This window comes from Elephantulus edwardii, unplaced genomic scaffold, assembly GCF_000299155.1.
Source record: "Elephantulus edwardii isolate Elephantulus edwardi_28Jun2011 unplaced genomic scaffold, EleEdw1.0 scaffold00172, whole genome shotgun sequence".
Classification (NCBI taxonomy): Eukaryota; Metazoa; Chordata; class Mammalia; order Macroscelidea; family Macroscelididae; genus Elephantulus; species Elephantulus edwardii.
The window spans coordinates 5,116,892-5,134,315 of record NW_006399922.1 but is presented as its reverse complement, the minus strand read 5'-3'; the positions used below and the strand labels follow the sequence as shown (position 1 = coordinate 5,134,315).

The window sequence follows — 17,424 nt, the reverse complement described above, 5'->3', positions numbered from 1 at the left end:
AACAACAACAGTAGGTAAGAGGGATTATTATAGTAACTCTTATAAGTATTCCAATAGGGCCTGAATTTTGTTTTGTCTTGTTATTTATTGTTTTGTCTTGTTATTTATGTTGGATTTTTGTCCCTCAGAGAGAGAGTGAGAGTGAGAATGAGTGAGAGAGAGAGAGAGAGTGTGTGTGTGTGTGTGTGTGTGTGTGTGTGTGTGAGTAATTAACAGTGAAGCTTAGGAGATAAAGTTGTTGTTGTTGTTATTTGCCGTTGAGTTGCCTGCGACTCACAGCAACTCTATATGCAATAGCTCTGAACCCTGCTCTATCCTGAGCCAATCTCAGAGTCTCCAACACACACACCATCATTACTACAGTCACTGAATCAATTCTTCTGATGGAGCATCTTATCCTCCTGATCTGTCCTTTCACCTTCCCAAGCATAATGTCCCTCTCCAAGGACTGGTCAGTACTTGCAACATTCCCAAAATATGTCAGATATAGCTTCAGAATCCTTGCCTACAAGGAGTAGCCTGGTTTCACCCTCTTCAGGATGAACCTGTTTGTTCTCTTAGTAGTCCAGCACCAGAGCTCAAAGGTATCAATTCTCCTTCTATCATCCTTAGTCATTGTCCAGCTTTCTGATGCATAGCAAGTAATTGAAAAGACTATGGCCTGGAACAGGCATACCTTAGTCTCCAACAACTGACATCAATGCTCTTTAGTACTCTGGAGCTGTCCTTAACAGCAGACATTCCCAATGCAATTCATCTTTAGATTTCCTGGCTGCTGGTACCAAGAATGTTGATTGTGGAGTCAAATAAACTAGAGCTGTTAACAATATCAATCTCTTCACCTTCCACATGATGGTGTTAATTGGCCCAGTGGTAAGAATCTTTGTTTTCTTGATATTGAGCCTCAATCCAGATTGAAGACTGCAGTCCTTGACCCTCTGCAGCAAGTGCTTCAGGTCTTCCTCACTTTCAGCAAGCTAGGTTGTGTCATCTGCATAAAGTAGGTTATTGATTAATCTTCCTCAAATACTGATGCCACATCCCTCCTCATACAGCCCAGCCTCCTGAATGATCTATTCCACATATAGGTTGAAAAGGCATGGAGATAAAACACATCCCTAGTCATGAGTAGCACAATAATGTATCCTCCATGATTATGTAGAGCTTCCGCTGGACATAAAACAATGGATGGCTTAGTAAAAATCAAGCTAGAGTTTAACTGGGAAAAAAAAAAATAGATAGCTACATTTCTTAGTAGAACACATAGGTTATTGCTTATGGTTAAAAGGTGTACAAATACTTTTTATAATAAAAATTATTTGATAGATCCTTTCCCTTTTGTTATTACTTTCAACTTCAATGGTCAATTCTAAAGTTGGGTACTCAAATAATTCTTCCTGTGTGAAATGACCCTGACAACTTCCTTGACTTTGTCAGCTCCTTCCACCAGTTCATCTTGCACAGTATCACTAGATTTATCTTCCTATAGATGCTCAACAATCTGTTTGGCATGCACATGTGCATGTGCACACATCCACACACATATCCCCCTCCCCACACACACACCCTCCACATACCCACACTGATTTCATGAAAAAAAAAAAAATCACAATTCAGGAGCTTGGTACTAAGAAATTCCCTGATAAAACCCCAGCCTCATTTTCTATTGCTTCCCTTCAAGAACTTTTGGGCTGACTCCAGAATTACCAACTGAGCTTTCCTACTTCTTCTATTCCTTCACTCAGGAACAGCTGTTCCTCCTCCTAAAATGACTATCACATCCTCACTGACTAGCATGCTTCCAAGCATTCAATACTAGCTCAAATATCACTTCATCAGCACAACTCAAATAATTCACTTCAATTAGCTTCTTCCTCAATGAGAAAATGTCTGCCCCATGTAAGTTTACAAACTGTACCCTGTGCTTTAGGAGGAACAGTACTGTGTGGGACAGGAATTGTGTCATTTATGAAAGGGCATTCATGAAGGAGCCCACTATATTACAAAACAATTGTTCAGCAACTAATTCTTGAATTCAACCATGAAATGATACTGTAGTCTGAGGCCAGTTCCAGAAGACTAATGACTCTTGCTAGACACAGACTAATTCATAAGATTTTTTCACAGGAAAGGAGCATAGATTTCCACTGATAAAAATGCAACTCATGATAGAAAACTGCTTTGGAATTAGAATAAGTTAATTAATTACCCTTTAATTGCTCAAACATCAATGAATGATCAGGAAGGGCAAGATCCAAATTTCTTAATATGTAACCAAATTGGTTCTTACACATAGTTGATATCCTAAGACTTTAAGGATATATTTTCAGTATTAAGTATAAATGCTTGTTTCCTTTATTAGGGAGCTCTGATGGGATAGTTTGCAGGGAGATGCACAGCTAACCCAAAGGCAGTCTCTGGCAGTTAGACTCCGCAAAAGAAAGATGGCAATATACTCCTCTGTGATTTACAACTTCTAAAATCCACTGGAGGATCAGCTAAGAACTGGTTCCGACTCCACAGAAATTAGAGGGTTTTTTTTTTCTTTTTGTTGTTGTTATGTGCCATCAACTGGGCCTCATATCAACCCTTTGCACAAAAGCTCTGAATCCTGTCCTATCCTGATCCAATTTTACTGTCTTCAACACACCTACTCTCATTACCCCAGTTATTGAGTTAATCTGGGGTCTTCCTCTCCTGTGCTGTCCCTTGACTTTTTCAAGCCTGATGTCCTTCTCTAAGGACTGATCCCTTTAAGCAACATGTCCAAAATATGTGAGACAAAGCTTTACAATCCATGCCTTCAAAGAGAAACCTGGTTTCACCCTCTCCAGGACAGACCTATTTGTTTTCTTGGCAGTCCATAGTATGCACAATACTCTTCTCCAGCAGCATAACTTTAAGGCATTGATTCTTCTTCTGTCATCCTTAGTCTCTACTAAGTATAATAGGTAATATTTCAAGGGGCTGTTAGCTAAATAGCACTTGTCCTAATTTTAAATATAACTTAAAGAAGAATACATGGTCACGTAACCATATATAAGGCAATGAAATGTCAGTTTAAATAGGGGAGGAAAGTCTTTCATTTGACTTAAGTGTCATTGACACTACTATTCTAAGAATATGTCTATTAAATATGGCACAAAAGAACACTGGTTTATAGAATCAATTATTTAATGACTAAATGTCAAACAGAAAAGTCTTCACATCACACCACATTTGGGGTAGATCTAAGAGCATATAAATCATTTCTCATTAAAGGCTTTTTTTATATAGGCCAAGGTTACTGATGGCCTGTGTTTGTGTCCTACAGTTTAAATACTCTAAATTACAGGTTTTTAAACGTTTTAATCTATGGGGAAAAGACACTAAAACTTCCTATAAACTTAGATTAATGCTAGCTAATGCATAGAAGGGAAAAAAAGACACCGCACACACCCCCAAATCTTATTCCTACTATAAAAACAAAATAGTGCGGCCTCTGTTTCTTTTCTGATAAGAGTCTTAAATACCAAACAGTTAACTGCATAATAACATTTACTGGCAGTCAGGCAGCCTGCTTAGCAGATATATAAAGCAGGTAAAAGGAGAAAAAGTTAATTTCTTGGCTGAATGATTCCATCGGTAGCTATAGGGCAAACCTGAAAGTCTTTTAGTAAAGTAGCAGTTGATTCTTCTATCAATCTGTAGCACACACACTCTTCCAAGGAAAGCATTAAATATGAAAATCATATCCTGTTATCATCTCTTTCCAGCTTTCAGCCCAGTAAGCTTTTCTTAATGAATGCTGCAGCCTAAGGAACAAGCACGCTGTTGGCTTTTCTGAATAATGGAGTGATGCTACCATTTTTGCTTATTACAATATCGACTGGCTAAGGGGGTTTCACACATAGTCACAAGTGACTACTCTTGCCAGCATGCTCCAAGTTATTACAAGATGTTTTTAGACATTTCATCTAAAAGAGCTTTGCTGCTTTTAGAGAAGAAAACATCTATGGTCTTGAATGGAATCATTTATATGGAGATAGGTGAAAGGATTAGAAACCTGCATTACAGCAGATACACAGCAGAATATATTTAAGTATTCCTTGCCAGTCTTTTTGTCTGTTACTTAGATATGCAATCTTTTCTCTCTATTTTCTCTATGAAAATTTTAAATTGTAAAAAATTATATATACAAAGAAAATTAAAATATCCCATTGTTTACTTTCATTTACATTTCTCAAACTAAAAATAAAACACCTATAAAGTATTGCTTAGAAACACACCAATTTTACCTCCTACAGACAGTAAGTTTTCTTTGAATTCTCTCTTTTAATCCCAAAGTGACTGGCATTCAACAAATTTAAATGAGCAGATATTAAAGCAATACCTTATACCTTATTTAATCACCTATGGCTTAATCAAAAAGATCTCTGTAATAGTATGATTTTATTTAAAATGATACTTTTTAAAAAGGAACACTCCAGAAAGCCCCAATTAACATAAACGTCATTATTTTAATTTTATTACCTTTTTGTCTTCATCTTTCAGTTCATCTTTTATTCCTAGGTTACCTTTTGAAAGTAACTGTATCTTCTTAATCTGAGTCTCATATTCAGTCTAAATAAAACAAAGTTTTATTTTGGAGTGCTTATTATTACAACTAGCACCTTTCTATATATCTTGCAACCTTTATATCATAAAATAAGCAACAGCATTGAAAGCAAAAGTTGATATTGCCAATAAATGAAACTTAGCATAGAAAATAGGCAGTTTCACAAAAATATCTCAAAATATTGAATTGAATAAAATAGTATACAAATTTTGTAACAAAACAATTGAAGGGTTTTTTGTTTGGGTATTTTATACAACTATAAGTTTTCCTATTTTTTTTTATTCAATCTTTCATTAAGTTAGGGAACAAAATTTCAATATATATTAAGTTATACTTTTCATTAAGTGGTAATGAAAACCCAATTATTTTAGTATGAAAGTTAACACCTTAGAAAGGGTTTTCTTTGACAAGTTTTATCCTAAGCAAAAAAAAATAAAAATAATATTCAATCTCATTTTTTATCTATATGATAGCTACATAATATCAAGGTCATATTATTTTCAATAGACTGTACTCTTTCAACTTAAAACAAACTCTATTTTCAAGAAATAAAAATAGAGCACTGTACGAATGAAGCTTCTCTGGCACTAATAACTATATAAAGATCATTACCATACTGTAATTGACTGAAGTGATTCAATCACAAAATGACTTTTCTGAACAACAGGCATAAAAAGCACTTTGATTCAGTAAGTTACTAATTAAAGCATTGAAAAAATTCATCAATGATTCATATCAAGACAGTTTCTAAATTAGGTAACCGATACACTGCAATTAGAAACATACCTATTAGAGAATTAAACAGGAAAATTTGCCTTTGTTCTTAGCCTGAACATAAGAAGGTCTGAGTTTTGTTTTCCCAGGCACAAAGTGAATACAATAATAACTAAAGTTGATTTGTTTTTCTCAAAATATTTAAAAGGTAAATAAATGGTTGTTAATCAAAGGTCATTCCTCCTAGTGGTTAGAAACCACCAGTAGCTTAAAGTAGAAAGATGGGCAATCTCCTGTCATATGATTTACAGTCTCAGAAATGCAAGGGAAAGTCAACTATTAGTCAGTTTTGGTTTTTTTTTAATTGTATTATTTTTACGTGTACCGTCAAATCAGATCTGACTGGTACAGGAGATTGCCCCCTCCTTCTCCAGCAGAGCATCTGGTGGATTTGAACCACATACCTCTGGGATTGCAGTGTAGTCAGTTCTTACTTAATGGAAATAAATTTGAGTGTTTGATTTCTAATGTGAGGCAGGATTTTTTTTTTTTTACTCTATCAAAGACCATTATTATAAAAACAGAAGGATAACTAGTAAAGGATGACTAGGAAGACATGTATAAACACTCAAAAGGGAAAGGAGGGAAAAGAAAAGGGGTAAAAAAGGAGAAGTTTTGAAATTATTAGGATAGCACAGTTTAGTGGGCAGAGGGGGATGAAGGAATAGGAAAGATTCCATAGAGATGTGGAAAGGCAGAGATATACTAGACATACTCAAAAGCAAATAATTCTATAAAATACAATGTATATGAATGATTGTATGAAACAAAAATATAAATGAATTATTGTATGTATACCAATTTAAAAAAAAATATGCTATTAATGGAATGATGCTAGGAATGATCTAAAATAGTTAATACAAGTTTTATAAATAACAAGTTATAAAAGATAAATATCTCAAAAAAAGATAAATATAACAAAGCAATTAAGAAAGTTTATAGTGCTATTTAATATCTGCTGGAGAAGAGTCTTGAACATACCATAGACTGCCAAGACTGCCTGGGAGAGCACTCAAGGGTGAGCAGGCTGGTAAGAATTTGACTGAACTTTCATGGACACTACAGACTGGCCAGAGGTGAGTGGGTTGGGGGGAATTCGATTGAGTCTTTTTGGTTCCTGCTGGACCCAGGACCCTGCTCAGGCAGGGACCACGGTGTGCAGGCACGTGGGTAAGGGCCACAGAGCAGGGATCACTGAGTGAAGGTTCTGAGTGGGAGATGACAGCTGGATTTTGAGTAAGGACCACACTCGTGACCACACCTGGACAGCTGAGGTCTGAGTGAGGTCTTGCAAGTGGTTGACCCACACCTGTGCTTACCACCTCCACTTGTGCCTGCCTGGCCCCCATTCGACTCCACACCTGTGCCTACACAACCAGTCAATCAACTTGCCTTTAATCCAGAGCACCTTGATCTGACTTACCTACAAGTGGTGAGTATCACAGGCCCTAAACAGAACTTTCCCTTGAGTCAGAAGTTCAGAGAAAAACTCAAGCGGGGTAGCTGGCCAACTGATTTCTAGAGCACTGTCTTCGGATGAAGAACATATAAATGTCTCAAAGAAAGCAAGCTATCCTATACACCACACAAGTGCAAAGCAAGATATCACCCCCCAAAAAGTGACACAGTATCAATAGAGTTCCTAAAGCCAGAAGGTCTGATGGAACTGTCTGACACAGAATTTAAAAGAACAATGATGGAATATTTTCAATGAATGAAAAACAAACTTGAAGAATTGTAAGAAACTGTAAGCAAAAACCAAGAGGAGCTTAAAAAAAACAATCCAGAACAATGCAGAAAAAATAAAAAAAGCAATGGTGGCACTGGAAAAACAAGAAATCATGAACCCAAATACGAGGTCCAATGTTTCGGATGCTGTCAACATGACAGAGGGACATATTAACAGAGTTGAACAGACGGAACACAGAACAGTGAAATAGGAGATAGAATTGTCACCACTGATATGCTGGAGCAAAAAGAAGAATTAAAAAAAGAAGGAAAAAGAAGAAAACCTAAGAATAATGTGGGACATCATCAAGAGAAATAACATGCACATCACTGAACACCCAAAACAGGACAAAGCAAGTAAAGGCACCAAAAAAGTGGTGGAAGAATTACTAGAGGAAAATTTCCCTGGCATAATGAAGAATAAGAAAATATATATTCAAGAAGCTGTGTGAACACCATATAGAAGAGACCCCAAAAGAAAAACACTAAGGCATATCATAGTTAAATTTGCCAGAACAAAAGATAAGCAGAGAATTTTGAAAGCAGTGAGGGAGCAACATATCAGGGAGCATAGAAAAGATTAAGTGCTGATTTCTTGGCAGAAACCATGCAAGCAAGAAGACAGTGGAAGGATATATATCAAACACTCAAAGAACACAACTGTCAACCAAGAATGCTTTATCCAGCAAAATTATCCATCAAATATAAAGGAGAGATCAAGATATTCCTAGAAACACAGAACCTAAGGGAGTTTGTAAAAACAAGACCAGCATTGCAGGAAACACTGACAGACATCCTTCTTACAAAGGTAACACACAAAGCAGCATAGACCAAAGTAACTAGCAACAACACCAAAAGGAACTCAACAAAATGATAGCAATAAAACCCTGCCTTTCAATAATCATAGTGAACGTGAATGGTTTGAATGCACCACTGAAGAAAAGAAAAGCAGAAGATTGGACATGGTTTTTGTTTTTGTTCTTGTTAGGTGCCGGTGAGTCATAGATGACTCATAGCAACCTTCTGAACGAAAGGCCTGAGAACTGATCACAGAGTTTCTGGAGGCAAGCCATTTTGGAAGCAGATGCCACTCCAGCTTTCAGGCTTGTTTTAATCAGGAAGCTCCAGAAAACACTGTTCACGATGGGTAACCATTATTACATATGCCACATCAGTATCATAGTGTTCAGCATCACTGCAACATACTGTCTACAAAAGACACACCTGAAAAATGAAGATAAAGACTAAAAATTAAAAGGATGGGAAAAAATGTACCAAGCAATTGAAAAAGCAGGAGTAGTGATATTAATCCCCAGTAAAATAAATTTCAATGCAAAAACCACCACAACAGACAAGGAAGGTCATTACATAATGCTTAAAGTGTCAGTAGAACAAGAGGACATAACAATAATAAACATCTATGCACCAAATAAGACACCTGCAAAATATAGAAAACAAACATTAACAAAATTAAAAAAGGAAATAGATACTACTACAACTATAGTAGTTGGAGACATCAATACACCACTCTCAAGAAAATAGAGAACTACCAGAAAAAAACTCAACAAAGATGCTCAAGAATTAAACCACACCATAAACCAACTCAACCTCATAGATATTTATAGGTTAATGCACCCCCCCAACAAAAAAAAAACAAAACAACAGCAACAACGCAGTATACCTTCTTTTCCAATGAGCATGGAACATTGACCAGAATAGACATCATTTTAGGTCACAAGGTAAGCCATCAATAAATTCAAAAACACAGAAATAGTACAAAGCATTTTATCAGATCACAATGCTACAAAATTATAAATTAATAACAACAGGATAAAGGAGGGGAAAAAAATCATACAACTGGAACCAGAATTACACCTTGCTTGAACGTGAGTGGATACTAGAAGAAATAAAAAATCAAAGTAAAAAGTTTCTTTAAACAAATGACAATGAAGACACCACTTACCAAAACCTCTGGAAAACAGCCAAAGCAGTAATAAGAGATCAATTTATAGCAATAAGCAAACATATCAAAAGACAGGACAAAATGACCATTGACTGTCACAACATAACATCTCCAACTAATTGAAAAAGAACACCAAGGAAACCCCACACCGTCTAAAAAACCTGAAGTTATAAAAATGAGAGCAGAAATAAATGAAATAGAAAACGGAAAAACAATTGAAACCATCATCAAAACAGGAGTTGGTTCTTTGAAAAAGTCAATAAAATCAGCAACTAGCAAAGCTAACAAAGGAAAAGACACACATAATCCTAATAAAAGATGAAACAGGCAACATCAGAACCGAACCAGCTAAAATAAAGAAGCTAACACTGGAATATTATGAAAAATTATACTCAAACAAATATGAAAACCTGGAGGAAATGGACAAATACTTGGAAATTTACAACCTGCCTAAAATGACACCTATCGAAATTGAATATCTGAACAGACCCATTACAAAAGAGGAAATTGAAAAGGTAATACAACAAATTCCAGCCAAAAAAAGTCCTGGACCAGATGGCTTTACAAGTGAATTTTATCAAACATTCAGAGACCTGTCACCAATCCTACATAAACTATTTCAGAAAATAGAAAAATATGGAATTCTCTCAGACTCCTTCTATGAAGCAAACATATTCTTGATACCAAAGCCAGGTATCATGTACCAACGACATGGTACCAAAGACACCATCAAAATAAAAACTATAGGCCAATATCTCTCATGAATATAGATGCAAAAATCCTGAATAAAATCCTGGCCAATAGAATCCAACGATATATCAGAAAAGTAATTAACCATGACCAAGTGGGATTCATAAAATGTATGCAATGATGGTTCAACATAAGAAAAACAACTAATATAATTCATCACATTAAAAAAGCAAAGAACAAGAACCACATGATCCTATCAATTGATGCAGAAAAGGCCTTTGACAAAATCCAACACCCTTTCCTGATTAAAACACTCAACAAAATAGGATTAAAGGGAAATTTCTTCAACATAGTAAAAAGTATATATGCAAACCCAAGAGCCAACATTGTTCTCAATGGAGAGAAGATAGAGGCATTCCATTGAGAACAGGAACTAGGCAAGGATGCCCACTATCACCTCTCCTACTCAATATGGGATTGACAGTCTTAGTGATAGCAATAAGACAAGAGAAGGAAATAAGAGGTATCCAAATTGGCAAAAAATATTATCTCTCTACGCAGATGATAGCATACTTTGAAAACCCAAAGACTCAGCAAGAAAACTACTGGACATACTTGACCAATTCAGCAAAGTGGCAGGATATAAGAGCAACATACAAAAATCAACTGGATTTCTCTATACTGACAAAGAGAATACAGAACTGGAGCTGAGAAAAACAATACTCTTCACAATAGCTAATCGCAAGATTAAATACGTGGGAGTAAACCTAACTAGAAGCACAAAGAACCTATTCAAAGAAAATTCCAAACCGTATTACAACACACAAAAATAAACCTGAAGAAGTAGAAGAATATCCCTTGCTCATGGATAGGAAGACTCAATTTTGTGAAAATGACAATCCTACCAAAGACAATTTACACGTTCAATGCTACCTCACTACAAATACCAATTCCACATTCTTCAATGAGATGGAAAAGGCAATCTCCAATTTAGTTTGGAATGGAAGGAGGCCCAGAATAAACAAAGAACTCTTTAAAAAGAGACACAAGGGAGGAGGCACCTCACTCCCTGATTTCAAATCCTACTATACTGCTGTGGTTGTCAAGACAGTGTGGTACTGGTACAATGACAGACACACAGGTCAATGGAATAGAATTGAGAATCCAGAAATCAGCCCATCTACCTATGGTCAACTGATTTTTGACAAGGAGATGAAATCAGTTAAGTGGCAAAATGACAGCCTTTTTAACAAATGGTGTTGACAAAATTTAATAAGACAGCAAACATCAAATGCTAGCAAGGTTGTGGAGAAACTAGAACCCTTATTCACTGTTGGTGGGAGTATAAAATGGTGCAACCACTATGGAAGGCTGTATGGTGCTTTCTCAAAAAAGTGCAAATAGAAATACCATTTGACCCAGCAATTCCACTACTGGGAATTTACCCTAAAGAAACCATAACCGCCACCCAAGCAGATATATATGCACACCTATGTTTATTGTGGCTTTGTTTGTAATAGCAAATAGCTGAAAACAACCAAAATGCCAATCAACAAACTAATGGATAAAGAAGCTCTGGTATAGTCACATAAGGGAATACTATGCAGCACTGAAAAACAAAGAACTCGGGAAATATATAAAATGGATGACCCTGGAGGACATTATGCTGAGTGAAATACTCACTCACAAAAGGACAAATATTGCATAGGGGCACTGTCGTAAAATGTGGCTGACATTGATGTTGAGGGAAGACAGAAAAAGTGGATGAATGATGTATACTGTATTGCAACAGATGAGGGAGAGAACTGTTTGAAAGGGATACTTGATTGTGTATTACTGTCATGACAGGAGTCCAGAATGAAGGCTGCACAGTGGAGTGGACTTGGGGGGAGGGACTGCCTAACAATGAAAGAGCTTTTCTTTTACTTTTCAACGAGAAGACTGAATTGGGGGCAGGTGCTGGGCAGGGAGAAAAGTGCAACATTGAATGAATGGAAACCCTCAGTCTCTGTAAACTTTCATGAAAATAAATTAAAAAAGACTAACAACTAAAATTTACAGAATGCTCCAGTGCCTCAACAAGAAAAAGGTAAAGAACACAATCACAAAATGGGCACAGGACATGAATAGATACTTCATCACAGAAGACATTTAGATGGCAAACAAACAAATGAAGAAATTATTTTCCAACTATCAGTCCTTCTTCTGCTTCTTGATTGCTTATTTTTGCAATTTCAGACTGCATGCCGATAAAAATCTTCAAGTTCTTCATCTTTTAGTTGAGTTGCGTATATTTAGGTTTTTAAAAAATTCTTTACATTAAATTCATGTTTTTTTATGCATACAAGGATTTAATTTTTAAAAGGTCCCCATTTATCTATTTTATACTCTATTTGTGGGCTTTTAGCTATGCTTGAAAGTCTATTCATGTCATAGATTTGTTCCTATTTTTCCTTTGATGAACTTTTTAGTTTTTGGTTTCACCTCTAGGACCCAGATTCACCTTGAATTGTTTTTTGCATATGATATGGGATGTAGATCTTGTTTCAATTTTCTGCAGATGGTTTTCCAATTCTGCCAGCATCTTTTGTTAAAGGGGCTGTGTTTCACTACTTAATTGATTTCATCTCCTTGTCAAAGATCAGTTGACCATAGTAGATGGGTTGATTTCTGTGTTCTTGATTTTCCCCATTGATTTGTGTGTCTGTTGTTGTATCAATATCATCCTATCTTGACTACTATGTTTCTGTAATGTTTTTGCTTTGTTTTGGTTTTGCTCTTTTATTCATTGTTGCACATTTTCTCCCCTCCCCTAGTCTACCTTGCAGCATACCCCTTGTTCCAGGTTGTTCTTATACATATAATACATAATCATATATTCCTTTCAAACAGTTCTTTTTTACCCTCATATGTTCTAAAACAGTGATCATTATCTATCCACTCTTTCCCCAATGCCTTCTTCAACCCCCCCATGTCTGTGCTATTTTTAACAATGGTGTTATGCAATATTTATCCTTTTGTGACTGAGATATTTCATTTAGCACAATATCCTTAAGGATCCCCATGTTATATAAGGTTTTACCATTTCACTGTTTTTTTCAATGCTGCATAGTATTCCATTGTGTGATGTACTGTAGTTTTTCTATTCATTCACTTATTGATGGGCACTTGGGCTGCTTCCATCTCTTTGCTAATGTACATAATGCTGCAATAAACATGGGTGTGTATACATATATCTTTTTGAGTTGTGGAGCTGGCTTATTTAGAGTATATTTGCAGTGGTAAAATTGCTAGATCAAGTGATATTTCTATTTCCAACTTTCTAAGAAAGTGCCAGACTGTCTTCCATAGTGGTTGCACCATTTTGCATTCCCACCAGCAGTGAATAAGAGTTCCAGTCTCTTCACAACCTAACCAGTATTTGTTGTCTGCTGCCCTACTGAACTTTTCTACTGCTGCTGGGGTGAGATGATATCTCATATTTGTTTTGATTTGCATCTCTGTGATAACTAGGGACTTTGAATATTTCTTTATGTGTTTGTTCATAGAAATAAATGTAACAGAAAAAGAAAAACAATTGAAACTGTCAACAAGACCAGGAGTTGATTGTTTGAAAAGGTAAAAAAATTGGCAAACAACTGGCGCAGATAACCTGAATAAGACATGAAAGGAGCAATGTCACAAGAGAACCAACTGAAGTAAAAAAGGTTAATAAAAGAATATTAGGGGAAAACTATATTCAAGCAAATATGAAATCCTAAAGGAAATGGACAAAAATATCATAATCTACCTAAACTGACACGGAATAAAGTAGAACACCTGAATGGGTGAGTATATTTGAATATTACTTGTATTAACAGGTCTTCTTTATATGCATATGAATCATTCTATCACTCATCATTGTATTTTAAAATAGATCTTGAAACTTTTTTTTTCATGAATACACCACCATTCCTTCTCAGTTCATCCCACACCGATCATGACTGTCTAAATCACATGGCCAATATCGGTTCAGATCAGCTCCCTAATGCCTAAGATGCTAATCTCTACACGTTCCATTTCACTATTTACAATTTCTAATTTTCCTAGATTCACATTTGCAGCTATTTCTCCTCATTTTTTAATGTATTCCAACCTTAGAGGCTCTATTTCCAATACTTAATATTATCTCTTCAATCCAGCCCCTTAATGCTTGTGAGTTGAGGTTTTCAATGGTGCTCTCTGCAGGTCTATGAGGCTTCCCAGCCCCATTTTTCTTCCATCTATATCTAACAAAATGTACTTTAAAAAATGTCTTTTAAGTTTGAAAAGCATTGTATAGACAAATATTTCCAAGATTTTCCCAGCTAAAGTCTCTGACATAACATTACAGTCTTATTGTATCACATTGTCTAAATGCTGGTCTTTCACATGTTATTCCTAATTTCTTCTGTTAGGAACCATACACTTCTGCTGTTTCCACAATATGCAAGGGATTGCATTGTATTCCTTCCTTTTGGTGGTAGGGTCATGATCTCTGTTCCTCTTGTCACATTAAGACTAAACTCTCACCAACTGATGTGCCACTTCAAGGGCCAAACTCCCCATACTTCAATAGCATCTTCTATTCTTCTAATTTTTCACTTGATTCTTGAAAAATTTGTCTTTAAAATACCAAAGTACTGGGTTAAGCTACCTTATTCCATTTGTTTTTGCTTTATGGGACTGTGCATAATGCTGCTCACATATTTTAATTTTTAACAGTCTTCATATTCACTTCCTACCATATAAATGATTGGCTCCACAATAAACATTATTGGTACCAGCAGCCAGGATATCAAAAAACAACAAATTTCATTAGGAAAATGTGCTGTCAGAGACCTCTCCAGAGCACTGAAGAGCAATGATGTCAGTCTAGAGACTAAGATGTGCCTGATCTAGGAATGGTTTTCACAATTACTTGCTATGGATCAGAGAGCTGGACAATGACTTAAGGATGATAGAAAAGAATAATTGATATCTTCAGTTATGTTGCTGGAAAAGAGTACTGGATATACCATGGACTTCTAAGAGAATAAACAGGTTCTTCTTGGATAGGGTGAGACCAGGCTGCTCCTTTGAGGCTAGGCTTTTGAAGCTTTGTCTGACATACTTTGGACATGTTGCCAAGAGGGACCAGTCCTTGGAGTAGGACATCATGCTTCGAAGACTGGAGGGACAGTGCAACAGAGGAAGATCCTGGATGAGATGGATTGACTCAGTGACTGGGCTAATGGGGGTAGGTGTGTCGGAGACAAAAGGCTGGCTCAAGATAGAGTAGGGTTCAGGGCTATTGTACATAGGGTTGCTATGAGTCAGAGATTACTTGATGGCACAAGTAATGTTGTTCTTAAGTGCCACAGAGTTGCCTGCAACTCGTAGCAACTCTATGTACAACAGCTTTGAAGACTGTCCTGTCCTGAGCCAGTCTCACTGACTCCAACACATCTACCCTCATTTTCCTAGTTACTGTTATCAATCCATCTCATCCACAGTCTTCCTCTCCCGTGCTGTCCCTCCACCCTTCTGAGCATAGTGTCCTTCTCCAAGGATCAATCCCTCCTGGCTACATACCCAAAGTGTGTGAGAAAGAGCTTCCAAATCCTAACCTCCAAAGAGAAATTTGGTTTCACTCTCTCCAAAATAGACCTATTTCTTTTCCATGATACATTAAAAACTCTTCTCCAGCACCATGACTCAAAGGCATTGACTCTTCTTCTGTCATCTTTAGTCACTGTCAAGATCTCTGATGCATAGCAAGTAATTGCAAAGACCATGGCCTGGATCAGGTGCACTTCGGTCTCTAGACTGACATCATTGCTTCTCAGTACTCTGGAGAGGTCCCTGACAGCAGATTTTCCCGTGCAATTCTTCTTTTGATCTCCTGGCTGCTGGTACCAAGAGTGTTGACTATGAAGCCAAGCAAGCTCTGTTAGCAACCTCATCTCCTCTCCATCCATCATGGTGCTGCCAATTGGTGAAAATCTCTGTCTTCTTGATGCTGAGCTTTAATCCATACTGAAGACTACAGTCTTGACTTTCTGCAGCAAGCACTTCAGGTCCTCCTCAGTTTTAGGAAGCAAGGTTGTGCAATCTGCATTACATAGGTTGTTGATAAGTCTTCCTCCAATCCTGATGCCACATTTATCTTCATAATGCCCAGCCTCCTGAATGATCTGTTCTGCATATAGATTGATAAGATATGAAGACAGGATGTATCCCTGACACACTCCTTCCTGATTTTTGAACCACGTGGTGTTTCCCTTCTCTGTTCTGAGGACTGCTTCCTGGTCCAAGTATAGGTTTCACATAAGCATGATCAAATGTTCTGGGATTCCCATTCTCCTCAAGGTTAGTCACAATTTGTTGTGATCCACACAGTCAAATGTCTTTAGTTTGGCAAAATTACTGGAATTTCTTGTTGAGGACCTGAGGTCTTATGAAAAGGAGATGGAAGATCTGGAAAATCTTTCCACTTTTTTGAGAATCTTTAGGAGCTTACAACATGCTCTTCCACATTCATGCCGTCCGTAGGTCAATTTCCTTTCTTCACATTCCCTCACTCTTACCCTGGAGCTAGAATCAATTCAGCTGACAAGGGAGGAGATTATCCATCTTTCTCTCAAGGAGCTGCTGATGGAGTCATCTCACTGGAGAGGCAAGCTCTATGGATAGTAGTGCAAATCCCTATAGACTATGCCACCCACTTGTCTTTCTCCTCCTCTTTTTAAGTAGCCGGCTTCTTTCTCTATCCCCTTGGTTTACAGGACTGTGTAGTTACTTCTCAGTTACAAGATAATAATAACGAAAGAGTTATGGAACAATTTGCCAACCCTTATTGTTAGAGCAGAAGGAATGGCTAGAGAATTACATGATTTTATTTGATTCTCTGGTGAACAGAACTTACTTTTGGTGGCTTGTTTTCTCACATACTATTTTTTTTCCTAATATATATGCTTCCCTTACATGTGAATTTTTTACCAATAAATATATGTTGTTATTATGTACTATCAAGTCAAAGCTAACTCACAGCTGACCCTCCAGTGGTTTTGCAGAGGCTGTGACTTGCATGGGACGAGAGTGTCCATCTTTCTCCCATGGAACAGCTGGTGGATTTGAACTTCATGCCTTTGTGCTGGCAATGCAATTCATTATCACTGGGCTACCATATCTCCCTAAGAAGTATATGTTGTTATTATTGATTGCCTTCGAGTCAAGCACGACTCATAGTGACCCTATGAACAAAAGGCCTGAAGCCTTTCTGTAACTATCAACTTGTATCAAAGTTAAAAAGCTTCCAGAGGCAAATTATTTAAGAAGTAGATGCCACTCCTACTTCCAAAAATAAGCATATCAAAAATCTTTAATTATCTAACTATACGCAGTAATAAGCAAGGGGGCTGGACTGGCAAAAAATGGAATATACAACATTTTCTGTCCTAAAAAAGGCAGAGGGTGCATGAATTTTGGGATATCTTGCCTTGTCCTAATTAACTGTCACAGTACTAACCAGAAATCAAAAAAGCTCAAAAAGTTTTTCCATCTCAAATTTTATCCCTGATGTTGTTGTTGTTGTTGTTATGTGCCATCGAGTCGTTTCCGACTCATAGCGACCCTATGCACAACAGCTCTAAACCCTGCTCTATCCTGCGCC

General features: G+C 36.8%; 1 protein-coding gene across 1 annotated transcript in view; it reads right to left on the bottom strand.

Moving 5' to 3' along the window:
• Positions 1-17,424, bottom strand: part of LOC102870725 (centrosomal protein kizuna-like) — a 342,509-nt gene that overhangs the window by 254,532 nt on the left and 70,553 nt on the right. The window contains exon 4 of the mRNA XM_006895665.1: positions 4,513-4,602. Within this exon, the coding sequence (XP_006895727.1) occupies positions 4,513-4,602 (90 nt within the window). The remainder of the gene's footprint in view (positions 1-4,512; positions 4,603-17,424) is intronic.